Genomic DNA, 25,373 nt, shown 5'->3' on the forward strand with positions numbered 1-25,373 from the left:
GGATATTTCCCTTTCCAGTTAGGTTAGGATCTGATAAAACCCCAGCAGGTTAGGCTCTGGTAAAATTCTCCTGAGAGGAACCCTTGTTAAGAAGAACAGAATGCTCTGCATATTTCAAAATGTTTTCTTTTTCCTTCTGCCTGCTAGAAGTATGAGGAGAATTTTCTCTGATATTCACAGTGAGGACCTGGGAGAGCTCCTGGAGATAAAACTCACAAATGACTGAGTTCCCCTGGAATTTTTAAGTCTCAGACATGTCATGCTAGGCCTCCAGCAATTTGTTAATTACAGTTCAGGTTTTTCTACCCCAGCACTGGTTCCAGTGGAGGTTTCTGCTCAGATAAGTTGTGATTCTCTGTATCTGACTGTCTGTTTCTCCAATTTGAAGGGCAGTAGTTTGTCTTGTGACCTCACTTCTCTGGTAGATCTAAGAAGAGTTGATTTTTCAGTTTGTTCAGCTTTTTCCTTGTTTGTAGGATGGAGTGAAGACTTCTAGGCTTTTTACATGCCTGACCAGAAAACAGAACTCCTCTATTTCTCTTTGTTTTTGTTTTTCCCCCCTTTGCTATGCTATTTAATTTAATGTATTATTTTCCCATTTTATGTGGTAACATACATACAACGTAAAATTTACCATCTTAACCGTTTTTAAGTGTACAGTTCCATGGTCTTAAGTAGATTTATAATGTGTTACATTCATCTCCATAACTCTTTTCTTCTTGTAAAACGGGAGCTCTATACCCATTAAACAATAACTCCCCGTTCCTCCTCCCTCCAGTCCCTGGCAACCATCATTCTACTTTCTGCCTCTATAATTTTTGACTACTCTAAGTACCTCATATAAGTGCAATCATATATTTTATCTTTTTGCAACTGGCTTATTTCACTTAGCATAATGTCCTTCAGGTTCATCCATATTGTACCATATGTCAGAATCGCCTTCCTTTTTAAGGCTAAATAATATTTCATTGTATGTATGTACATTTTGCTCATCCATCCATCCATCCATCCATCCATCCATCCATGGACACTCGGGTTGCTTCCATGTGTTAGCTCTTGTGAAAAATGCTGCTAGGTGTATGGTGTATAAATATCTCTTCAAGACCCTGCTTTCAGTTCTTTAGGGTATATACCTAGAATTGGGTTGCTGGATCAAATGGTAATCCTATTCTTACCTTTTTGAGGGACCACCATACTGTTGTCCACAGTGGCTGTACCATTTTACATTTCTACCAACAGTACACAAGGGTTCCAATTTCTCCACATCCTTATCAACACTTGTCATTTTCTGTTTTGTTTTTGTTCATTTTTTTAATCTTCACCCGAGGATATTTTTTCCATTGCTTTTCAGACAGAGTGGAAGGCAGAGAGAGAGAGAGATCGATGTGAGAGAGACACATCAATTGGTTGCCTCCCACACTCACCCCAACCAAGGCTGGGGATTGAGCCTGCAACTGAGGGGATGTGCCCTTGACTGGAATCGAACCCTAGACCCTTCGGGTCCACTGACCAATGCTCTAACCACTGAGCCAAACCAGCTAGGACTGTGTTTTGTTTTGTTTTTTATAGTAGCCATCCTAAAAGTATAAAAGTGGTATCTCATTGTAGTTTTAATTTGTATTTCCCTAATTATTAGTGATGTTGAGCATCTTGTCATGTATATATTGGCCATTTTATATCTTTTTTGGAGAAATGTATATTCAAGTCCTTGCTCATTTTTTAATCTGATTCTTTTGTTGTTATTGTTCAGTCTCTTTTTCTTGTTTTAAAAAATTACAGTTTATACTCAATAGTATTCTTTTTCAGTTTCAGATGTACAGCATAGTGTATAGACAATCATGTACTTTACAGAGTGGTCCCCCTGATATTTGTAGAATGCACCTGGTCTCATACATAGTTATTATGATATTATTGATTACATTCCTATGCTGTAATTTACATCTTTGTGACTACCAATTTGTATTTCTTAATTCCCTCACCTTTTTCACCCATTCCTCCAACTCCCCTCCCCTCTGTCAACTGTCAATCTGGTCTTTGCAGCTATGAGTCTGTTTCTATTTTGTTTGTTTATTTCGTTCTTTAGATTCCATATATAAATGAAATCATAGTCTCTATTTCTTTCTTTTTTTTTTTTAATATATCTTTATTGATTTCAGAGAGAAGAAAGGAGAGGAAGAGAGAGAGACAGAAACATCAATGATGAGAGAGTCATTGATCAAGTCCACAACCCGGGCATGTGCCTTGACCGGGAATCGAACCCCGATCGCCTGGATCCTAGGTCGATGCTTAACCGCTGAGCCACGCCCGGCCGGGCTCTATTTCTTTTTGAGTGAGCTTTGATAGTTTGTGTTTTTTAAGGAATTTAAAATTCACCTAACTTTTCAAATTTATGGATATTTATATTTGTAGTTTTCCATTTAATGTCTTTAGGGTCTGTAGTGATGTGCTCTCATTTTTATTATTTCAAATTTATGTCTTTTTTCTTTTTTTCTTGGCCAGTCTGGCAAGAGGTTTATCAATTTTATTGATTTTCCCCCCAAAGAACTAGCTTTTGGCTTTATTGATTTTTCTCTATTGTTTGTTCTCTATTTTATAGATATGTAGTATATCTCTATTATTTCCTTCTAGATTCTGCCTGCTTTGAGTCTACTTTATTCTTTTTAAAAATTTTAATTTTTTTTATTTTTGAATTTATTGGGGTGACATTGGTCAATAAAGCCATACAAGTTTCAAATGTATGAATCTGTATCTAACTTATTCTTCTTTTTCTAGTTTTATAAGGTGGAAGCTTCTGTTACTGATTGAAATCTTTCTTATTTTATAACCTAAGTATTCAATACTGTTTTCCCCTCTGAACACTGATTAATTGCATCTCACAAATTTTGATATGTTTTCATCTTCATTCAGTTCAAAATATTTTCTAGCCCCGCCAACGTTGCTCAGGGGTTGAGCATCTACCTATGATCCAGGAGATGGCAGTTAGATTCCCAGTCAGGGCATGTGCCCAGGTTGCAGGCTCCATACCCAGTAGGGGGCGTGCAGGAGGCAGCCAATTGATGACTCTCTTTCATCATTGATGTTTCTATCTTCCTCTCCTTTCCTCTCTCTGAAATCAATAAAAACATTTAAAATATATATTTTCTAATTTTCCTTATAACTTCATCTTTGATCTATGGGTTATTTAGAAGTTCTTGTCTTTCTGTTACTGATTTCTAATTTGATTGTGTTGTGGACATAGATTATACTTTCTATGATTTCATTTATTTTACAACTGCTAAAGTTTGTTTTATGGCCCGCAATATGGTCTATTTTCGTGAGTGATCCATGTGCAGTTGAAGGGAATAGGTATTTTGCTATTGTTGGTTGGAATGTTCTATGAATATAAATTAGGCCAAGTAGGTTGATAGTGCTCTACAGGTGTTCTATAGCCTTAATAATTTTCTGTCTAAGTAGAAATAATTTTCTGTTCTATGGATTATTGAGAGAGTGGTTGTAGTTTCCTACTATGATTGTGGATCTATCTACATCTCCTTTCAGTTTCATCAGTTTTTGTTTTATGTACTTAAAACTCTGTTAAAAAATTATATATGCCGCCCGGCTGGGCGTGGCTCATCGGTTGAGCATTGACCTAGGATCCAGGAGATCGAGGTTCTATTCCCAGTCAGGGCACATGCCTGGTTGTGGGCTCGATCCCCAGCATGGGGCGTGCAGGAGGCAGCCAATCAATGATTCTCTCTCATCATTGAGTTTTCTATCTCTCTCTGAAATCAATAAAGATATATTTTTTAAAAATTATATATGCCCTACTAAAATATACATGTAAATTAGTGTTACATATAAATAACTCTGGAAGAATATACTCTAAATTATTAACAGTGGTTACTGGGGGTGGTTATTGAAGACTTTTATTCTCTATGTTAAATAGTTCCATAAGGCTAGGTGTTTTATAATATACAAGCATCCTTTTTGAAATTTGAACATATAACGATACGTTTTATAGGAAAGAGGAGAGATGGTTGCATGCCTATGAATGCATTCTCTCAGCCTGCAAACTATTCTCTTGTTCATCTTGGGAAAAGGTCAGCTGGATGCTGTCTGCCTGTCCTGCTCTTGCCAAGCTCCCAGACCATGGCCTACACCTCCTGCTTCTGCTTCCTTACCAGCCCTTCCTTCCTCACCTCCTGTCATCTGGCTTTGAGCCCAGGTGCCTGGGAAAGAAACAACTTTCTGAGGTTGTGGCCTGCCAACCCAGCAGGCTTTCCACCATGTCATTGGACTTTGCTGAGCAATTTCACTCACTTTATCTTCAGGATATTTCTTGGATGTTTTCCATTTTCCAAATACTTATTCCCTCAAGACATTCCCCTTCTCTAATCACTGGGCCAGCTCCTATTTTTCCCCCAGGAGTCAAAGGCAATGTCTGTCTCCAGGAAGTCTTGCCTAACCCTGCCCCCCTTCTGCTCCCACCACTCCCTGCAGAAAACTCATCACTCTTGTTGAACACCTGGCTCCCATGCTGACTAGTGGTCCTATGAGGATAGGGGCTTATGTCCACCTGCCTGCTATTGACTCACTTACATGCAGATTCCCAATTTGCCTCCTTGCAGCCAGTCCCTCCTATATGTAGCTCTCAAGTGAATCAGTTCATATCACTCCCCAGTTCAAGAACCTGCAATAACTCCCTAGTGCCTACTGAATCAAGTCCAAATTCTTTTTTTTTTTTTTTTAAATATATCTTTATTGATTTCAGAAAGAAAAAGGGAGAAGGAGGAAGAGGGAGAGAGATCAATAGAAACATCAGTGGCTGCCTCCTGCGTCCCCCCTACTGGGGATTGAGCTGGAAACCCAGGCACGTCTCCTGATCAGGAATCGAACCTCGATGTCCTGGATCCTAGGTCGATGCTCAACCCCTGAGCCATGCCCGGCTGGGCTCAAATCCAAATTCTTGCTCTTGAGTATATTTAATTATATCAAAAGGAAATATTTCTGTTCAATGAGGTAGACAAAGTTAAGAGCAAGATGCCAAGGTGGGAGTATATTTTTGCAAGGTCTAAAATCAGAACAAATCTTAAAGAATAATCAGCAATGTAGAGATGCTCAAACTCTTTAGAGAAATAAGGTAATACTTTGGTTAGATTAGCAAAAATCAGACAGCTGGGTAATGTCAATCACATGGGAATATAGGAACCTCCTGAACTGCTTGTAGGAGCATGAACTGGTGCAGACATTATAGAGAAAAATATGGCTGTATCTAGTCAAACTGAGACAGATATATTCATACCCTGTGACCTAGTAAATCTGCTCCTGGCTCCTAGGTATATAACCCAGAGAAATTCTCACTAGATCCGTAAGAGTATAAGGCTGAGGACGTCACTGCAGCATCCTTTGCAGGAGGGGAGCTGGGTGCACTCGGGTGTCCCTCCCTGGAGGAGTGGAGAGGCCAAAGGTAGGGGATACTCCACAGAGAACCATGAAGCAGATAAAGCAACTCCATGTTCACAGAGCAACCTGGCTGGGTCTTAAAACCATAGTATTGGGTGAAAAGAGGACCAATAGAGCGAAGCCTGCAGCACAGTGCTGATAATATATAGAAATACCCAAACCCCACCGCCACCACCAACCAACTGCAGAGAGACATTATGAGAAATATGATTATAAATTGGATATTAGGTATTATTGCTAATTTCGTTGAGTGTGATGATGGTATTGCATTCAGGTAAGAAAATGTTCCGTGTTGGAGGGGACGCATAGTTAAAAAATATAGGGGTGAAGTGTCTGGGATGGACTTTAAAGTATTTAGTTCAGTGAAGGGAAAAATGAGAAAGATGAAACAAAGATTTAAGCAAAACTTTGAGTCAAAATCTTGATAATTATTGAGTCTGAGAGATGAGTATATGGGAGTTTATTGTACTATTATTTCTACTTTGATGTATGTATTAAAACTTTTATAATAAATTTAAAAATATCAATGAGCCCGGCCAGCATGGCTCAGTGGTTGAGCATCGACCTAAGATCCAGGAGATTGGGGTTCAATTCCCAGTCAGAGCACATGTCTGGGTTGCAGGCTTGATCCCCAGTGGGGGGGAGGGGGGAGAGCGTGCAGGAGGCAGCCGATCAATGACTCTCTCATTATTGATGTTTCTGTCTCTCTCTCTCCCTCTCCCTTCCTCTCTCTGAAATCAATAAGACATATTAAAAAAAGAATAAATAAATCATATCAATGATACATATTTTCAAGAACATATTCACACAAAAAGATGCACATTAAACATGTTTGGGTCAGTCTGTGGAGGGGGAAGAAAGCAGGAGTAGGAAATGAGAACAAAAGGGAAGGAAGGAAGGGAAAAAGAAAAAAAGGAGACATTACTGTTCAGTGCTAACTTGCCCTGACCCGAGGAGAATGATTAACTTAACCCTCTGCACCTACAGGCCAAAAGAGGAGGAAATTTATATCTCCTATAATTCTACCACCATGGCACTTTAATTTTTTCTGCCTAAGCCTTTATTTTTTAATTTTTTATTATTTTAAAAAATATGTTGTTATTGATTTGAGAGAGAGAGGGGAAGGGAGAGAGAGAGAGAAACATCGATGTCATTGAAAGGTCACCTCCTGCTCGCCCCACACTGGGAATCAAGTCAAAACCGGAGCCCACAACCCAGGCGTCAGCCCCCGGCTGTCTAATCCTTAAACCTTCATTCTCGCGCATACTAAACTTTCCTGCATAGCTGTCACCAGGACAGTTATGTCACTTTGTGCCTTGCTTAAGTAACACGAATGAACTTTTGTTCACCAAAGGCCAGCCCTGGGCTAGACCTCTAGGTCTGTGATCTCATTATCTCCGTCTGACAGATGTGGAAAACTGAGCTCAGAGAGGAGGCCCTACTCAACCACAAAGCTGGAATTCCAAACCCCTTGGCCTCACACACCCAGGATTACGCGATTGCACCAAGCGGATCCAACAGCTTCTTCATCATCGCTATTATTTCTAAGGCCTGGCTGTGGTCATTTATATTGATGTAGGGCAATTTACTAACTGCTCTCCTATTTCTGAGAATTTGGATTCTTTCTAGTGTTTTGCTTTCATAGATAGTCCTGCAAAGAATATCTTCAGGTTTAGAGCTTTTTGCTTCTGTTGAACTATTTCCTTACCAGGAGTGGGGTTCCTTTGTGTTCACCTAAAAGGGTGGACCTCATTAAGGCAGTTCATTCCCGGTGAGGGATTTTCCATGAAAGGAAATGCAGGCAGTGGGGTTGCACAGGGCATCTGGGCAGGGGCAGGAAATGCAGGGGGAGCGAGGCCTCAGGCCAGGCAGGAAGTCGGATCCTGATTGATTTCTGTGGTCTTCACATTTTTCTACTGCCTTCCTGGCGCAAGGTGGGGAGTGGGGTTCTGGCAAGCTCAGGACAGGGCCAGTGCAGTGGGACAGGAAGCTGCCTGGGTGGCGGCTGGGATTGCCTGGGGCTCCCGTCGCTCTCTGGTCCTTTGGCGCTGCCCTGGACAGCCTGGGAGGGGTCAGCTGGGGATAGGCAGCAAGTAAATATAGATCCGGGGAAGGAAGCCAGGCGGACCAGCCCTGCGCTGGCCGCTTGCTGGAAGGCTGGGAGGGTGGGGAGGGAGTATGTCCTGGCATCTTCCTCTCCAGTCTTGGGTGACACCTGACCCAGCAGCTCCCTAGAATTGCTGAAAGTGGCTGGGGGCAGGGCGGGGGGGGGGGTTGGGGGGGAACAGAGTCTCCAAGGGGATCAGAGTGAAGGTTAGTGGGAAGCTGGTCAAGAAATGCTGTTCCTCTGTGATTGACAGCCAACTGCATTTCCTCTGCTGATCCCTCTCAGAGATGTTGCCCAGCTTGAAGAGGCTAAGGGCCTGACTGATTCAAAGGGATGTGGGGTCCACAGTCCAAGAGGCAGGGGCCAGGCCCCTTTATAGCCCCTCTCCCTACCTCCATGGCTGTTGCTTATTCTGGGGAGGAAGGATGTCCTGAGTGCAAACTCGTTTCCCTTGCTCTCTGCCCCTCGCTGTGTGCTGGCCCTCTCTGCCCCTAGAGCTCGGGGGTCACCAGCCTTTCCCCTCCCCAGCTCGTCCCACTCCCAGCCTGGCTCTCCTTGCCCCCCCCAGGGCAGCAGCCCTGCACCAGCTCCTCACCACACACACCGTGTCCGCCTGGCCCAGCCAAGTCCCTTTGGACCCCTGACTCTGGGAGGGGAATTCCAGCAAGGCAGTCACTCCACCACAGACGCCATTTATTGACAAAGCCCATTCCCAGGCATCGAGGGGAAGGGTGCCGGCAGGGTGACTTTTTCCGCTGGTGTTCAAGGAGGAAACGGAAGGACAGGGCAGGAACATCCCAAGCAGAATAATGAAGCCAATAGCCAGCGTTTACTGAGCTCTTCCTGAGGCCTGTGCTGAGCAAGACTTTGCGAGCACTGGCTCATTTAATCCTTACAAGGACCCTAGAGGTTGATCCCATTACCGTTCCCATTTAACAGAAAGTGAAGTAGTGGGAGGCAGCTGCCAGCCTTCAGGGATGCACCCAAGGGCTTTCCTTCAGTTCAAAGCCCCCTTTCTTTTCTGTCACACCATGATTCTCAGTTTCAACCATCTCTTACCATGTCCAGTTCTTTCAACTTTTTATGTTTTTGTTTTTTTAAAAAATAGATTTTGCCCGTATTCTACAGAACCCACTGTCTCCTACCCCAGTGAGTCAAATCTGGGTTCTCCCCAAGATTCATCTTGAGTGGGGTTGGGGGCAGTGGGTCACTAATGGGGGCAGGGCCTGGGCATGTATGAAGCCAAAGTACAGTGATAACTGAGAAAATACACAATCAATAAATTACAAACTTCCCTCCCCTCCTCCTCCCAGCCCCTCCCTCTCCCACCCCTCCATCCAAATCTAGAACAGACTGTGAGCTGCCCATCACTCCCCACCCCTGGGCGGGGCCTTGTCTCAGTCACCTCTGTGTCCACAGGGTCCAGGGGCTCAGTAAATGTTTGTGGAATGAATGAATGAGCGAATGAATGAAAGCATGGGGGAAGGGAGCAAGCACTTAGGTGTCCTGAGTCCCAGCCCTGATTGTCTCCTCACCACCCACACCTTGCCCTCACCAGGATACCTCCCTCTGCTCCAGAGAAAAGGGTCCCCAGGTAGGGAGTGGGAGCAGAGAAGGGGAAGGGAGGAGTCAGCAGGGGCATCTCTAAGCATGGGAAGGTGGATGACTGAAGTGGAGCACAGAGCTCTGGGCTCAGAATCAGGGGACCTGGTTCAAATCCCATCTGTATCGCTCAGGAGCTGTGACCTTGGGCAGGCTAGAGGAAGAATGATGACTACAGCGTAATAGTCCTTTCAGAGTTTACAAAGCCCTTTGTTCACATTTATCTTTGGTCCTCAGTAACCATCCTGTAATGTGGGTATTATTATCAATATACCCATTTTACAGAAGAGGAAGCAGAGGCTAGAGAGATTAAGGGACTTGCTCAAGGTCACACAACAAGCAGGAACTTGAACCCACCCACCCAACTCCCTCCCTCGCTATTGCCCCTGTCTCTGCCATGAGTAGGGCTCAGGTCTAAGTCTCCCAGCTGGGAATCCCCATGTGGCAGTGTGGCAGCAGGAAGGGTGGCACACTGAATGCCCCCATGTGGGCTCCACTGGCCATGTCCAGCCGGAAAAGTCAGTCTACCCATGGTGGAAGGTTTCCTAGACACCCCTTCCTTCCCCCATCCACAGCCTTGGAGCCTCAGCCGCTACCCCAGGAGGGGCCTGGAAGTCCATGAGGTGCCCCTGAACTTCTACTTTTCCTGAGAAAGCGGAGCAGTGGAAATGGGGGGAGGTCTGAGGCCCTGGCCCTCCTCTCACACGGGCATGGGCACCTCGTCGTACTCATCCCGACCGTCCTCCTCATCAAAGGTTGCCTTGGCATCGTCAGCATCCAGCTGGAGGGCGGGGTAGGAAGGAGAGAGGGTGAGTGGCCCAGGGGCCAGGTGAGCCTCCCCGAGCACCAAGAGGCGCCTCTGGAGTTAGGAGAGGGCCTGGCTCTCTGAACCTTGGCTGAGTCCTGCCCCTAAGGTTGGTCAACATGAGAGATTTCCAAAGGGTGCGGAGCCCCTGAGCATCTGGTGCTTTCTGAGGGAGGTGGACCTCCAGAGGGCAGGCAGGGGACTCCTTCACCAGGGCAGTCCCACAGTGACCTGTGTCACATCTTAGAAGAATTCTACTGGAGGAACGACTCTTCCAAAATGATTTGGAAAACCATAGGGCCAGCTGTTCTGTGGTCAGGACAACGAACATGGAACACACCCTGGGTGCCTCTTAACTCTCCCACCCACCCTGTCACTACTCCTTTCACAGGTGAGCAAACCCAAGGCACAGAAACATGAGGCCATTTGCTCCAGGTCTGACACTAGCACGTGGCAGGCAGTGTCAGAACTTGAACGCAGGCCCCAGATCCAGACCTTAACTGCACTACTCTTTACCTTCCTTGATTCTGAGACCCACCCCCTCTGACGAGCCCTCCCTGAGCCGCCTTGGGGGTCCTGGCCTCCAGCTCCTGCTCCCTCTGCACCCTCCCGTCTACCCCGGGCCTTGAGGGGTGGGGGCGGGGAGCAGCCACTCACACACTGGAGTTCCAGGTCCCTGAAGATAAGTGGCAGCAGGAGACGGCGCAGGGGCACTGTGAGGATGAGAATGAAGGGCAGGGCCAGCGAAGTGGCCTGGAAGGATTTCACTGCCCACAGCACTGCCAGGCAGATGATCTGGATGCCCGTGAACAAGTGCATGCGCCAGGTCTTCACCTGCGGGCAGAGGCTGGGGTCATGGCCTGCCCTGCCCCGGCGCCAAGCACGGCCACCCCACCCTGGGCTGGGCAGCCGGGGGGCCCTGTACCCGCTTGACGAAGGGCACATCTGGGTGGTACTTGGGCGGCTTGAAGAGAAGCAAGATGCGGTCAAAGAGCTGGATGCCGCTGAGGGATGTGACCCCCATGTAGAGGAAGATGCCGAACAGCACAGCCAGGGGGATGTGGGACAGGATGGGCCCCATAAGGATGGACACGCCTGCAGGAAGAACCACCAACTTTCAGCCTCACATGCCCTGGAGGGCTGGCACCAGGCTCCACAAGGGCCATGGGGAGCCCTTTCTGTGTACCCTTTTTATTTTTAGCTTCACCGGAGGATATGTTTTTTTCATTGGTTCTAGAGAAAGAGAGAGAAACATCGATGGGTTGCCTCCTGTATGCGCCCAACAGGGGATCTAACCCGAGACCCTTTGGTACACCGGATGACACTAACCACTGTGCAACACTGGCCAGGGCTCTGTGGATCCTTTTAATAGGTATTACCCCCATTCTAGAGATGAGGAAACAGAGTCAGAGAGGTGAAGCAACTTGCCTAAGGCTACACAGCTAGCAACTGGAAGAGCAGGGAGTCGAGCTCCGGCTGGCCTGCCTGACTTCAAAACCTCCTTACTCCTTTAACCTAGGGGGTCAGAGAGACCACCTTTTTCCTCAGCCCAGCCCAGAATGCCTCCATCACCCTCCACCTCCAAATCCTAACCCTCCTCCAGCTAACATCAGCTTCTCCTTCTGTAAGAAACTCCCCTGGCCTCTCCATCAGTGATCATGGTGCTGCCCACCTCAAGCCCAGCTGGACTCGCAGCTGCTCTAGACTCAGATCAACCCCAGTGACCCTCTGCCTTCTCCTTCCCCACCCCCAGGTTATGCCTGGAGCACTGCCCTTTGTATCAGTCATAGAGCAGCTGAGCTAGAGAGACTTCAGGGGCATCTAATAAGCCCTCTAATGGTACAAGAAGGGAAACTGAGGTCCAGCAGCAGGGCAGGGCTGGAACCCACAGTTCGCTGAATGTCTATCTAGAGAAGGCTTTAATAATGGAGGCCCTCCTTCCTCCCCTGCTCAGATGCCCATCTCAGTGCCTTGGAAATTTCTTCCAGAATTCCATCATGTGGATAACTCACTGGGGAGGTGTGAGCAGCAGGGATGTCAGGAGGGCTGGAAGGGGCTGGATCCTAAGGGGCAGGGGCTGGAGGCCAGGGCCAGGGCCAGGGGGTGGTAGAGAGTGTGGCTGGTGCTCACTCACCCACAAGCACAGAGACCAGGAGCCCGCTGATTCGCTGCTCCTTGACCTCCTGGATCTGGGCTGCAGCTCCTGGGGTGCTGGCCTTGCCCATGATGGTGAGGGCATTGGCATGGGTGACAGATCGCACGGTGGTGGCACTGAGCCAGGGCATTCCAAAGAGAGTGGCGACCCCGCCCATGCCCATGACCAGCAGCAGGTCCAGGTGGAAGCCGGAGCCCTTGACCAGCTTGCGCTCTGGTTTGCTGATAATCAGCCTGGGGGTGTGGGAGGTCAGGGGTAAGCAGGGCTCTCCTTCCCGCACCCCCTCAGCCCCCTCCTTCCTTCCCCATACTTGAGTTTCTCTGTACCTCAGTTTATCCTTCTGTGCCCATCTCCCTAGGAGTTCCTTCCTCTCCTCCCTCCCACCTCATCTTGAGAATCCAGACTCTAAGAGCAGAAATGTCTTCAGACATCACCTAAAATGTCTGCAGGCAGATTTTCTCTGAAGCTAATGAAGTGTAGGCTCCAGGGAGCATCGCTGACACAGGCCTCTTCCCAGATCTGGCACCTTACTGTGTAGTTCTCATTTTGTGTTCTTTTTCTTAAAAAAGCTCCCCAAATTATACATTGTTGGGCCCCACAAAACCTGGCCCTGCCCCTCCCTGTCCATCATTCCTGTGAGCAGAGAGGGCCACACATTCCCCTGAGACTGCCTGCCTGGACCCTGTCCCTTTCTCTGCCTCCAGCTCTCCCAGGCCCAGCCCCCCCCCCCCCCCCCCCCCCCCCCCCCGGCTCTTACGTGGTGATCTGGGACTCAAGGAAGATGAGTATGAAGACCAGCAGTGCAGGGAGAGCGGAGGCAAACATCATCCACATGGGGAAAGGGGTGTACAAGCCCAGAGGGTGGATGATCCAGCCCCGGGCCGAGGAGTTGGACAACTTGAAGCCTGCAGGCACGCTGAGTTTCTGTGGGAGGGGGATGCTGGTGAGAACACTGGGGAAGGGGGTGGGGAAAGGTGGAGACAGGGGCAGACGGGGTCCTGGGAGCCTGGGAGCTCACTTATATTGCCCACCTACTTTGCTCCCAGCCCCTATACTAAGCCTTTTACGTACATTTCATTCCCAGCTTTATAGCTGAGAGGGTATGTAGCTTGCCTTATATCACACAACAGTTTGGTGGCAGAGTAAGATTCATACTCAGATCTGCCTGGCTCCAAAAAGGATTCTTTCCTGCTGCCCTGGGTTAAAGAGTGAAGTGGGCAACCTGACCCAGGCCCTTGTTTCAGCCAGAGGGATCCTGTAAGGCTGTGGGAGGAATGAGGGGGCCCCCAGGGGAGTCAAGGATGGGGTAGGGGTAGTTCTAGCTGACTTCAGATTGGGGAAAGTAGTTCTCGGGAGGGAGTAAGCTGAGGAAATGAAATGAGGGTGGAAGGAGAGGGTCACCTGGGTATAGGTGTCCTGGATGAAGAAGTCCACCATGACCATGATCAGGATGGAGATAGGAACCCCAAAGTCCCCGATGACCCGTCGCAGCTGAGGGCAGGTGGAAGAACCAGCCGTTAGTGCCCAGTTGCTCCCCACCTTCCACCTCTCACTTGTTCCCACTTCTGCGCCATCTTAACCCAGGGGGCCCTGCTCTTCCCAGGGAATTTGTCAACATCTAATGCCCTGTCTTGCACCTCAGTGTACTAACCTCCTTTCTCCTTCCCCTGAACCAGCCCCACCCCTGGCCCCACAGTTCTCTATCCCTTTCCAAGCACTGAGTCTGGCTCCCCACTGGGTTCTCACTGGGTTCTCAACCCTGGGGGGTGGGGCGTGCTGAGAAGGGGAGATGGGCTTGCCTGAAGAGTGAGATCTGGGATGAGGGAGTTAAGAAGGGGAGCTAACGGCACTGGGGAAGCTAGGGGGTGCTTTGGACTGGGACGGGGCAGGGTAGGTAAGGGCAGGTGGAGACGATGTGCTGACCTTGCCAGGGAAGTAGGAGCTGTTCTTGAACTTGCGCAGCATCATGGCGAAAAAGAAGGTGCCGGCCATGAGCACAAGGGAGAGGAGGGCTGTGTTGGGCAGGGCGCCCTGAGGTTTGGGCTCCATCTTCACGTTGTGTTCATAATGCTTCTGCAGTGGGTGGCTCTGGAAGATCTGCAGCAGAAAACCAAGGCATCCAGTTCCTGCCCATCCATCCATCCTCTGTCCATCGCCCATCTACCCATCCATCCATCACCCATCCACCTATCTTCTTCCTCAGCTGACATGGTGACAGAAGGGCCATGAAATTCTACAGCCTGGTTTTGAGGAGCAAGTACCCAGGCTAGGCTTGGGTGGGGTGGGCCATGGAGGCAATAAGTGTGTGTGGTGTGTGTGCGTGTGAGTGTGCGTGCGTGTGTGTGTGTGTGATCACCCAGGGCCTGGGAGACATGAAAAGGCTGGAGTGCAGGGCTTCAAGGACTTGGAAAGACCCACCAACCAACAGAATCAGGGACAGACATAGTGTCCAGCCTTCCTCCATATGAAATGCGGACACAGAGACAGGCATAGTTAAGGCAAAGGGGCAGGGTGCTTTATCCATAGGACGTGCGGTTCTTGAGGGTAGGTGCAGGAGAGGGAGGGGGGACATCAGAGCCTCAATAGCCCACCCCGCACTATCCCGACCATGCATGCAATTTCCCATTTTAGTCTCACACACATGCTTGCCCATTAGTCACTCTTTGTGTGGTTATAAACATGGACATGCGCACACAGAGGTGCCTTCTCCTGCACAGTCAGTCTGCACAGTCATGGCAAGAATTCCGGGAGCAGGTGCCAACATGTATGTGGTCGTAGTCACATACCGTAAAAACACTGCCACCCAAATGCCGCACAGACATGTGTGCAGTGATGCACACGGTCACGTAGTTTATGCTCAGTCGCACCCCCGCACACCCCCATGCTCACTCACGCTCCCACCTTGATCAGCTTGGTGAATGTCTCATAGATGAAGATGAGGGAGATGAGGAAGGAGAAGATCTCCTGGGTGTAGCGGGAGATGAAGCGGACCAGGAAGCTGCCCTCGAAGGCCACCACCAGCACCACGAGCAGGATGAGCCAAAAGCCGATCCACACGCGACCCACGAGGTACTCCAGGTCATTACTGTTGCAGAACTGCAGGGTGGTCAGAGGGAGCTGGGGTCAGACAAACGGGCCCAGTGCTGTGCATCAGGCAGGGGGCCAGGGGCCAGGTACAGGGTCACAGTGGGGCTAGAACAGAGCTACCAAGAAGAAGGCTTCCTCAAACACGAGCAGGGGCCCCGAGAAGCCAAGCACGAGCAGGGGCTGAGCCGCCAGCAGGGCAAAGAGAATGCCCTGCGCCGCAGTAGAGATGAGCAGCTCTGACACCCCCATCTGGTTATGGGTCTTCTCTCCTGTGGGTAGAAGTAACAGTGGGGTCAAGGTCAGGAGATCATTTTGAGGGGTCAATGAAGCATTCATGGGCAGGCTGATGAAAGGGTTCAGAGTGTCAGATCAGGGCAGAAGTCAGGGCCCACACAGAGGCCTGAGGGTAAGAAGAAAGGGTTGGGGGACACTCAGAGGAACTGACCCAGGAGGCCTCCGAAGGTAATGGCAGGTGACAGGGCAGCAAAGTAGATGAAGATGACGGCAGCCAGGACCTGGGGGCTGAGTGCATCCGTGATGTCACTCAAGTAGCGAGGATAGCGGCGCTTTATGTCACGCGCCAGGCCCCCAAAGAAGGTGCCTGTTCGTTGCAGAGGGTCATCCGGGCCACCAGGGACCCCTGGACCCCCATTTAAATCTGTAGTGAAGAACAGGACCATGGTCATGGGAGTAGCACGGGGAGATGTGGGGAGAGGGGAGTTGAGAGGGTATATAGTCTGATGGGAATGCGGTGGCCAAGGAAGCTGTGGCAAGAGGCTAGGGAGAAGGAATACCCAAGTATTTGATGGGGAGAGGGGAGGCAGGGGCCCACAAGGCTGTGCTGGGGTGTCTGAGTGTCTGTGGGGCTCAGAAAGCCTTGGGCTGGGCAGGGCAGGGCAGGGCAGGGCAGGGCAGGTACCTAGGCCTTTGTAAAAGCTGGGGTCTGGCTTGGCAGAGCTGGGCAGGTAGCGTTTTCGCAGCAGCTCCCTCTGCACCGGCAACAGGCTGAGCAGGGCCTGCTCCGAGGGGGCGTCCGAGGGAGGCAGCACCAGGCTGCAGTCCAGGAAGCCCTCCAGGGAGCGCACCAGCTCTTGCTTACTCTGGGCCAGGTACGCGTCCATGCGGAACACCTAGGGGCCAAAGAGAGGGTGAGGGCTGCCTGGACCTGCTGGATGAAAGGGCCCAGGGGTCCACAGCCAGGGCCCCCAAGGGCCAGAATACTCTCACCCAGCTCCTTCTTGCTAGGAACTGACTGCTTTTCTTGCCCACCTCCTTTAGCCCCCCTACACACACACAGTGAAAGGGCTTTGGGGAGGCAGACATGGTCCTGAGTGAAGGAAGGAGAGAGAACTAAAGCAGACCAGGTGGCTTACAGCAGAACCGGATGAAGCCAAAGCAGACTAGGCCACACCAGGCTGGACTTGACCAGGGCCACCCAGGTCAGAGTGGGCCAGAGCAGACCAAGCCGGATCAGGCAGGGCTGGGCCAGAAGCAGCTGGATTAGGCTGAGTGCGCTAAACTAGTGAAGCTAAAGCGACCCAGACCAGTCCGGGGGAGAATGGCCTCAACTGCCACCCAGCTCCCGGGGTCCCCCCAGCCCTCCCCAGCCCCTCCTTACTCTCTCGGACAGGAGGGTGGCAGTGGCCCGGCCAAGCTGGGTGTAGTCAATGTGAGAGGACTCGGGTCCCAGCAGCACAAGGAGGAAGCGCACGGGCACAGGCAGCTCCACTGCGTCCTCCAGCTCTGTGGCCTCCTTCAGCCGCACGAAGCCTAGCACCGGCCGCTCCAGGAAGGTGGCTCGGCCTGTGGGATGGGGGGGGACATGAGGTGGTCTGGCCAAGCTGAGGGGGCACTGCTGGGGTCCAGCCTCAGACAGAGGCAGGCTGGGCCAGGACAGGAGGTGGAAACGGGGCTGAGGAGGGGCGAGTGGGTCAGAGCACCACTGCTTACCCACTAGCACCAGGGTGGCTTCCGAATCCGGGGGGATCTTTTCCAAAATTCCAGATGACGAGCGGCCTTCTGTGCCCCTCTCTCCCTGTTGGGGAGAGGGTGGTGAGGGGAGCATCTGGCCCCCTCCTCGCCTCCCTACTCTCATTTCTAACCATGCTTCTGGCTCCCCCCATACACCCCTGGTATGGCCTCACCTGTTCACAGAATAGCCGAGTCTCCAGCGAGGGGTGTTGGACGAGAAGAGGCTGTGAGGGCTCCCCGGAACGTGTCAGGACTGTGGGCTTTACACCCTCTAGGGCCTCTAGGTCTCCAGCATGGCTGCAGGACACAAAGGGGACATGGGCTGAGTAAGGGTGGGCTATCAGCAGAGCATTGGTGGTGGGAGGGATCCACTAGGACTCCCAGTGAGCAGACTAGAGACACCCTAGGGCAGAAGGGGAATCAGCCTCTTCTGGAGGGTGTTGCAGGCAGCCTCTGTCTGGAGTGACTAGGTGGAGCCAGAAGAATGAATGGAGGGAAGGGCCTTGAGAGTCTGCTCTCCTGGGGACCAGTGTTCCCCAAATCTGAGCATGGAGACATGGCCACCCGGCAAGAGGTGTCAGAGGCAGGAGCCATCCTGAAAGAAAAGTGGGCCCCTTCCTGGCAAGGGAAAGGCCATTTGGACTCCCAGGGAGAGCTTGGGCAGATGGGCTGGGGAGGTAGGCCCTTTGGGAGTGGAGTCCAGGTCTGGGCAGGCAGGGCCACCTGTGTTTGAGTAGCAGGACCCGGAGCAGCTCTTCTCGGTCCCGAGGCCAGATCTGCTCCTCGTAGATAAACTGGTCCAGCAGCTGGTTGGCCACTCCAGCCATGGAGGTCTCTGGCAGATCCAGGAGCACAGTCCCTGCAGGCAGTGGAGGGGTGAGCTGGACAGCTGGATGGTGGCCCTCCTCCTCCCCACCAAGCCTCACATGCAGGGATCACAGAGGGGCCGATCAGAGCTCACCCTTGGTGAAGGCTCTCTGCAGCTCCAGGAGGCTCCAGAAGGTGAGGTAAGACAAGTGCGGGCGGCCCCAGGCCCCGTCCTCCCCCCGGTTTTCCTCCAGCCGCACCCAGCGCGCTGCCTCCATCCATTGTAGCTCCTGGTTCTTTTCATCCATCACCAGTTCCTGCAGCTCTATGTAGACCTGCAGCCCCACAGACCTGAATTAGTCCATCAGGCTCAGGGCAGGGCCCTGGGGACACTGGCAGCCTAGGGCATGGTGGACACTCAGCAGGCTCTGAGAGATGTTTGTAGGAGGCCCAGGGCCCTGGAGCATTTGGGGGCAGATCCTGAGCTCAGAGGGATGGTCAGGAACTCCAGCCTGGAGTGTGAGTGAGATGGGAAGTGTGGGGAGATGCTTGAGGGTCCCACAGGTACAGCCTACACTTCTGGCTCGATTCCTCAGCTTCCTGACCAGGCCCCTGACCTCTTTTCAGAGGCATTTGGAGACCCTCTGGACCAAAAGGGGTGCTAGAGTGGGCACTTAGAAGGGAAAGGAGAGGGAAGTCTTCGGGTCTTTGGATCATCTCCTGTCTGTTGAGTAGGTGTGTCGCTCAGCTTGTTCTTGGGTTTCTTTGAGGCCAGGTGGCCACTCTTAAGATCCGAGATGAGGGCAGAACAAATTTATTAACCAGCTAGATAGCCTGGGACCCAGCAGGGAGGTAGGGCGCCTGGGCAGAGGAGAGCATTATTTACTCCTGGGCTTCCCCAGGGAGCACCTGACACCCAACGAGGGCTACAGGGCCTTCAGGCTCAGACCTCCAGCAGCCAGTTTCTCTCTGCCCTGTGAACTCCCTCCTCAGCGAAAGGGGGCCCAGGTCTCTGCGCACTGGGGGCTGTCCTCTTTCCTTCTACTGATTTCTCAAGACTACCACCCTCTCAGCCTACGTGTGGCCTGTTTGAAGGTGTGTGCCTATCCCTCCACTCCTCCCTTCCCCTGATAGAATGGTGGATCCCAGGGCCAGTGCAGGAAGGGTTGGGGAAGGCTGAGGGGCCTTACCTCGTGGGTACCTGGTTGCGATGTGGTGTGATAGTCTGTGACTGTTGGCTCGGTGAGGTGAGCTGAAAACGCAGAGGCAGTTAGTGCTGCCCCCAGACAATCCTGCTCCACCCACCATCAGCCCCAGAAACCAGAGCAGGGTGATGTCCCGCTGGGACCCTGGTGCCCCTGCCCCACCCCTGCTGCTCAGTGGGCTGTGGCTCCCCATGCCTGCTCTTGGCCCACATATGAGCATTGTGGAGGACCTGGGATTCATCCTCAGTGATGATCAGGAGAATCATCTCCAAGGAGACTGGAGAGACCTGAGTGGCAATCTTCAGGATTCTCTTAGGGTCTCCTCCCTCTTGTGCCACCTCCTGGAACCAATTCCCTTCCTTCTCACCTGCCTCAAGAATCCTGTCAGCCCATAGCTTCTCCCAGCCTCCAAGCTGAGCTCTGGGCACCAGGGTGGGGTCTGCCCTTATATTGCCCCTATGGCCCCCCACCCCAGCCCTCATTTCCCAGAGGGGCCTCTTATCTTCAATACTAATTGCCTGAACTTAAGTCCTGTTGACAGTAAATAGGTGCCTGCCTAAGGCTCCCCAACTAAGACCTTGGACAAGCCAGGGAAGGTTTCCTGATGTCTCTCTGCCCTGGGGGTCCCCAAGCCCTTAATTTTTCAGGACCTCTGGACCCCCAAACAGGGCAATGTTCCCAGAACAGGGCCAGTGCCTGGCTTAGAAGCCAGCATTAGATGGGCATGAGTGGCATGTGGGCTCCTGCCATTGTCCCAGTCAGTCCTGGCTGCCCTCTCACAAATCTAAGGGGCGCGGTGATGGTGACGGATGACTGGTCCTGCCCACCCCCCAGTCCCCTCCTGTGATCATTTTAAACAAAACTCTGTTTATCCTTCAATCAGCCAGGATTGCAGGGAGAACTGGCCCTGGGGCTAGGGCGAGGGGGGGGAGTTCAGAGAAGAGGGGAGAACAAGTTCCCCAAATGTCCCTGTCTGGGGCTCAGCAGCTCACCCCAGCAGAGAGGGAGATGGGGCTTACCTTCTGGCTCCTCCACCTGGGGTACAGGGACACCTGGATCTTCATATTCCTCCTGCTCTAGAATCTCTTCCAGCCCCTCTTCGTAATCCTCCTGTGGAAAGTGGCCATCAGGACTGGGCTGTGATGGGCTTCTTGACTCCCCATGAAGGTAGGAGTTTAGGGCCAGGTTCCCAGAGCCCCCAGGTAGGAGCTCTGCAGATGCCATGAAAGACTCACCTGCAAATCCCCCATGGCGCTGTCCTGATTGTCCGATTATCCTCAGGGATCTGAGCCCCCAGCATAACCCGCACTGCGGGTCCCTGCAGGGGAGAGGCACAGGCTGAGTGAGGCACAGGGCATCCTGTGGTCTCCTGGTCCTCCCCCAGAGGGGGCCGCATTTGACAGAAGGGGGATCCCACATGTTGGGAGACAGTGGGATCAAAGGAAGGAGGTGTGGGTGGAGGCTTGGAAGAAGGAGCTGAATTTGTAGATGTAAGGGCCAGGAGAGATGGGGCAGTGCAGGGAAGGGGAAGCTTGGCTGGCTAAGGGTGTCTGGGCAGGATGGGTATGTCCTTCAAATCTGACTCCTTTCTCCGTTCACCAAACCTCACCTGGCTTCTTTTCCTGCACATCCCCACAACTCAGCCAACCCCAGGGCAGCATGACCTGGCCCCTCTTCAAGGGGCTTAGCTCCTCCGAGAGTCTCCACAACACACTCTCCTCCCAGAAATTACTGCTTTGCGCTGGGCATGGTGCTGCAGAATCCTTGGGACTGGCCCACAGGTCCTGGATGAGGTGGCCCTGCTTTCTCTCCCACCTCATCTAGAACTCTGTCTCTTTTGCTCTCTCCCCACTTATCCCACTGGCCTCCTTGCCAAGCCCTTTTCTGCCCCAGGGCCTTTGCATGTGCTGTTGTCCACACCCTGGATGCCCCTCCCCCACATACCTCAGCCTTTCTTACATCTCAGCTCAAATGTCACCGCTTTAGATTCCTTCCCTAACCACCCTAACATGCACTAACTAAATTTGTCATTTTCTGGTTTCCTGATTGATTTGTGCATATATTGTCTGATGCTTCCTCTGGAAGGGAAGGCACATGAGGGCAAAGACCCTGAATGTCACGATCCCCACTGAATTCCCCACTCCTAGAAGAATGGTCACACATAGTAATCATTAATAAATACATGTTGAATGAATGTAAGAATGTGTCCCCCTTGCAGTCATGGGGCTCTGGGACTGGGGACTTAGTATGACTAGGACCCAGCCAGGAGACCACTGAGTCCTGTGCCTCCATTTTTCCAGTTGTGTTCTCCAGCAGAGAGGAAGGTATGCCCGCCCACCCCAGGAATGTGAGGACAAGTCCAAGGGGAGGGCGGAGGTCCCCTAGGGCAGCTCCAGGCTCGGTATGGAGAAACGTCCTTTCTCCCCTCACCCACTGCAGCACAGGGCATTGTGGAGAGAGATTGGGTCAGGTTGGCAAATGTGCCCGGTCTGTGCCAGCGTAGTGCTGAGCAGTGGGATGTTGAATGAACAAGACACCGTCTCTACTCTCAAGAGGCTCGTAGCCCTGACTGGGGACACAAGCCAGGAATACGTGACAGGCTAAGAGGTTCAGGAGATAACATGTCCCTCAGACAAACACAAGTTATGAGCGGAATGTGCTGGGTGCCAAGGATTTGTGCAGCAGAAGGAAGAGCAGGACACACTGGTGGGGTTGGGGGTGGAATGTCTCTGGAGGAGGGGACACTGGTGCTGGGCCTAGAAGGACCCAGAGGATTTGAAAGGCTGAGAGGTGGAGAGGGATAGCCCAGGTGTGGGAAATGGTGGGCAAGGGGCAGAGCTAGGACCGGGCAAAGCAAGGCTGGGTGTTGTGTGAAGGAAGAGGGCAGGGAGTATATACAGAAAGAACTGTACATAGAACTTTCTCTCTGAGGAATGGATGGCTCTGTAGTCCTTAGAGACAGGGAGAGGGGCATTACCCACCAAACTGAGAAAGGAAGGAGTCCCTGCCTTGGGGAGGGGGGAGGGCAAGTGATGGCCATGGGAGTGTCCCAGGGCCTGAGAATGGGACTGTCCTTACTGCACTGGGCTTGCCCCTTGAAGATCCTGGTCATATATGTTTTCTCCCCCTCTTCTATCCCTCCCTGCCCCCTTTCCCCAGGTTCCCCTGCCTGCCTCTTCTCTCACCTTTATTCTTTCTTCTTCTTTCCCTGGCCTTGCCTCTGCCTGGGCCTCAGATCCCTAGAATTCTCAAGGGTGTTAAACCTGAGGTGTTAAAAATCCCACCCATGGGGCTGGGACTCTGGCCTGTTTTCCATCTGAGAGGTGGGATGGTCCAGAACCAGAGAATCCAGAGACGCAGGCTGCCTCTGCCACTGACTGGCTGAACGGCCTTGGGCAGCTCCCAGCCTCCCTCTAGGTCTTGCTCGTTCAGTCTGTATAACAGGAGGGCCTTTCTACCTGGGCTTGAACCCTTAGTGAGAGAGAAGAGAGGAGAACAGAGGCGCCTGGTGCTCATCCAGGCCCTTAGAGGGTGCACCCAGAACCCAGATTGCTGCCACCACCAGGCCCAGCCACCTTCCAGCTGCAGGCCTTGCTCTGCCTGACACTGATAAGAACCTGGTCCCTGTCACTGCCCTGCATCTGGAAGCACACCAAACACCTGGCCAGCCAGCCAGCCAGGGTCGGGCCAGATAAGGGTGAGTGAGGCATCTGGAGCCCAGGAGGTGGAGCACAGCTGGAAGAGGCTTGGGGGGCAGAGGAGACCAGATGACAGGGAGGGCTCCCTGGTGGCATAGCACCACGTTTGTGTAATTGCCCCAGCGCAGCCCCAAGCTGTACCGCCTTATCTTTTATAGTCCCAAACCACTCTGTCAAGTGGCTTATGTCATTAGCCGTTTTCCAGATGAGAAAGCTGAGGTTCAGGGAGGTTTACCTGCTTTGGTCCCCTAGTAGGTAGGTCTCAGAGACAGGATTAAACCCTGGACTACCTGATTCTATCTACATCTCTAACCACTAGGCTGAGTTGCCCCCAGAAAAAAACAAAACAGCTATTAGCTAGTTTAGTGTTAGTGATTAAGAGTATGGACTCTGCAGTCAGACTGCCTGGATTCAAATCCCAGCCCAGCCATTTACTAACTGTGTGACTTGTGTGGTTTCAGGCAAGTGACTCAACCTCTCTATGCTTCAGTTTTCTCATCTGTAGGATGAGGTAATAATATCTATTTCATAGACCTGTTAGAGCCTTAAGTTCATGTTTATAAAGCATTTAAAATAGTGCCTGGCACATAGGAGCTCCATGTAAACGTTTGCCATCCTTGCTGCTGGGAATCAAGGTAAGATTTACTATCTTCCTCCCCTCTAATTTGCAATTCCCTTTTTAAAAGTTTTTTCTAGATTCTCTTTTAAAATTTATCTTTACTGTTCAAAATATTACATATATCCCCTCCCCCCCCCACTGACCCTTTCCATCCTGTGCCCATCCCACCCCCCAGGTCTTCGCCACTCCCCGGGCCATGCATATATGCATATAAATTCTTTGGTTAATCTCTTCCTGCCCCCCCCACCTTCCCTTGAGATTCCCCAGTCTGTCCTCTGCTTCTATAGAATTAACTAGGTGCTTTGAGATGTACAGGGGGCAGGGGACTCCTCCTTTCCCTCCAAACACTCCTTAGAGCGGGGACAGTGCCAGGTCTCCCTCATAGACTCCCTGAAATGTCCCAAATAGGAAATAGTGTCAGCTGACAACTTTTCTCTTAATGAGGTGGCCTAGGGATCCCCATACATGGGGGACAAAAGGGGCTGGGGGGTAAAACCTGAGTTTGTGGGATCTGAGGGGTGGAAAAATGGGAGCCTGCCAGGGACCCACACACACATTTACACACCAGCCACACACACCTCTGTTGCCACGTGCCAGCCTCTTTTTCCTAACACTGGCCAGTTTTCTTAACAATGGCCACCCTACTCACCCCAGGTGCAAGTGACAATGGGCCTGTGCCCTTAGGGGTAACAACACACATTGCAATGTTCTCACCCCACCCACCTGCACCCCCCCCTTGGAGGTTAGGGCACCTGTGCCCACTTGGGTGAAGATTTAAGATGGGCACTTGCAAAAACCCTCCTGACAGGCACTGCAAGACCAACCCTACCCCCTCCCCAGCCCTGCTCACCTGTTAATGAGTCTTGGGGTCCCTCCAGGAACTCCTGCAGTTGCCGGTGCCCTCTGTGACCAGCTGAGCTCACACCCGCTCTAACAGCGCCAGGTTCTCGCTCCTTCGCCCCAGGACCAGCTTGCAAACCCCTGACTCATGCTCCCGCCTCCTAATCTGCCCGCCCATGGGCCACAGGAGCCCCTTCTCACCCTCCTGCCCCGCTCCTACTGGGTGCCCAGTAAACAGAGTTATCTCTCATGCACATCTGGACAGCTGTGAGTCTGGTCCACCCCACCCTGGGCCAGCCAGCCCCCAATACCTCCCTCCGGGTCCCTAGGATTCTCCAGGTCTTCTTCTGTGGACTAAGGTTTGATGGCTGGGTTCTCAGAGCTCCCAGCCTCCTGGAAGGTCTGGCCCAGCATGTGGATGCCCCTGTCCAGCCTCTGTCCATCCTCACTCTGGCCAGGCCCCTCTTCTCTGGCCCCAAGATGCACAGGTGACTTCTCCTCTCTCCTCTCTCCGTGTTCTCCCTCAAGACTTGCTCTTCCTCTGCAGCTTGCCCATGGGGACCTGCTCAGTGCTCACAGGGCCCAGGCAGCCCTCTCCCCCTCTTGTTCCAGGTGAGGGTGCCCTGGTCCCCCTCCCCTCAGCACCCTGGCTGTGCTCCAAAGAGCTGGCCCATGGGCGCTAAGACGCTGCCACTCAGTCAACCTGAAACAATGTCAGGTCAACAAAACAACTTTCTCCACACAGGAGCTCAGAGCTCACAAAGCCCCAATGTCCGGGCACACTGGCTCCTCTGTCGGCAGCCTGGCCCAGAGCAGGCTGCATTCTCGGCCCACGCTGTGCCCCTCCCCACACTCCCCCAGTGGGGCAGTCTCTGCTCCTGGGGGTACTGGGGCTGGTCACCTAATCCTGGGCTCTGGATACTGGAGGCAGAGGCTGAAAGATGAGTTCAGATCGGCAAGAAAGAAGAGAGGTTTGAAAGCAGACAGCAAGGGGGATTCGTGGACATTGCTCCAGGCAGTGGAAGCAGGAAATCA

The 25,373-nt window shown here is 51.9% G+C and overlaps 1 protein-coding gene across 1 annotated transcript; it reads right to left on the reverse strand.

Moving 5' to 3' along the window:
• Nucleotides 1–8,617: 8,617 nt before the first annotated feature.
• Nucleotides 8,618–24,506, reverse strand: SLC4A1 (solute carrier family 4 member 1 (Diego blood group)). The gene is made up of 20 exons (XM_081115769.1): nucleotides 24,349–24,506; nucleotides 20,417–20,499; nucleotides 20,201–20,291; nucleotides 19,167–19,228; nucleotides 18,131–18,311; nucleotides 17,893–18,028; nucleotides 17,343–17,466; nucleotides 17,149–17,233; nucleotides 16,817–17,001; nucleotides 16,118–16,328; nucleotides 15,644–15,856; nucleotides 15,319–15,467; nucleotides 15,013–15,207; nucleotides 14,035–14,208; nucleotides 13,513–13,602; nucleotides 12,869–13,035; nucleotides 12,091–12,344; nucleotides 10,882–11,051; nucleotides 10,614–10,790; nucleotides 8,618–9,932 (listed from the first exon to the last, which is right to left on the reverse strand). Exons 2-20 carry the CDS (start codon nucleotides 20,429–20,431, stop codon nucleotides 9,852–9,854), a joined length of 2,760 nt encoding a protein of 919 aa, XP_080971895.1. The 5' UTR covers nucleotides 20,432–20,499; nucleotides 24,349–24,506; the 3' UTR covers nucleotides 8,618–9,851.
• Between the last annotated feature and the right edge of the window lie 867 nt (nucleotides 24,507–25,373).

This window comes from Miniopterus schreibersii (assembly GCF_964146895.1).
Source record: "Miniopterus schreibersii genome assembly, chromosome: 16".
In the NCBI taxonomy this organism is placed as follows: Eukaryota; Metazoa; Chordata; class Mammalia; order Chiroptera; family Miniopteridae; genus Miniopterus; species Miniopterus schreibersii.

Bases quoted from the DNA above. Each gene is read 5' to 3' on its own strand.
- SLC4A1 (XM_081115769.1), bottom strand. The intron at 16,329-16,816 runs GTAAGGAGGGGC...TTTGGCCCCTAG, and splicing joins CCACCCTCCTGTCCGAGAGA to GTGTTCCGCATGGACGCGTA. The intron at 13,603-14,034 runs GTCAGCACATCG...ACCTGCCCTCAG, and splicing joins GCTCCTACTTCCCTGGCAAG to CTGCGACGGGTCATCGGGGA.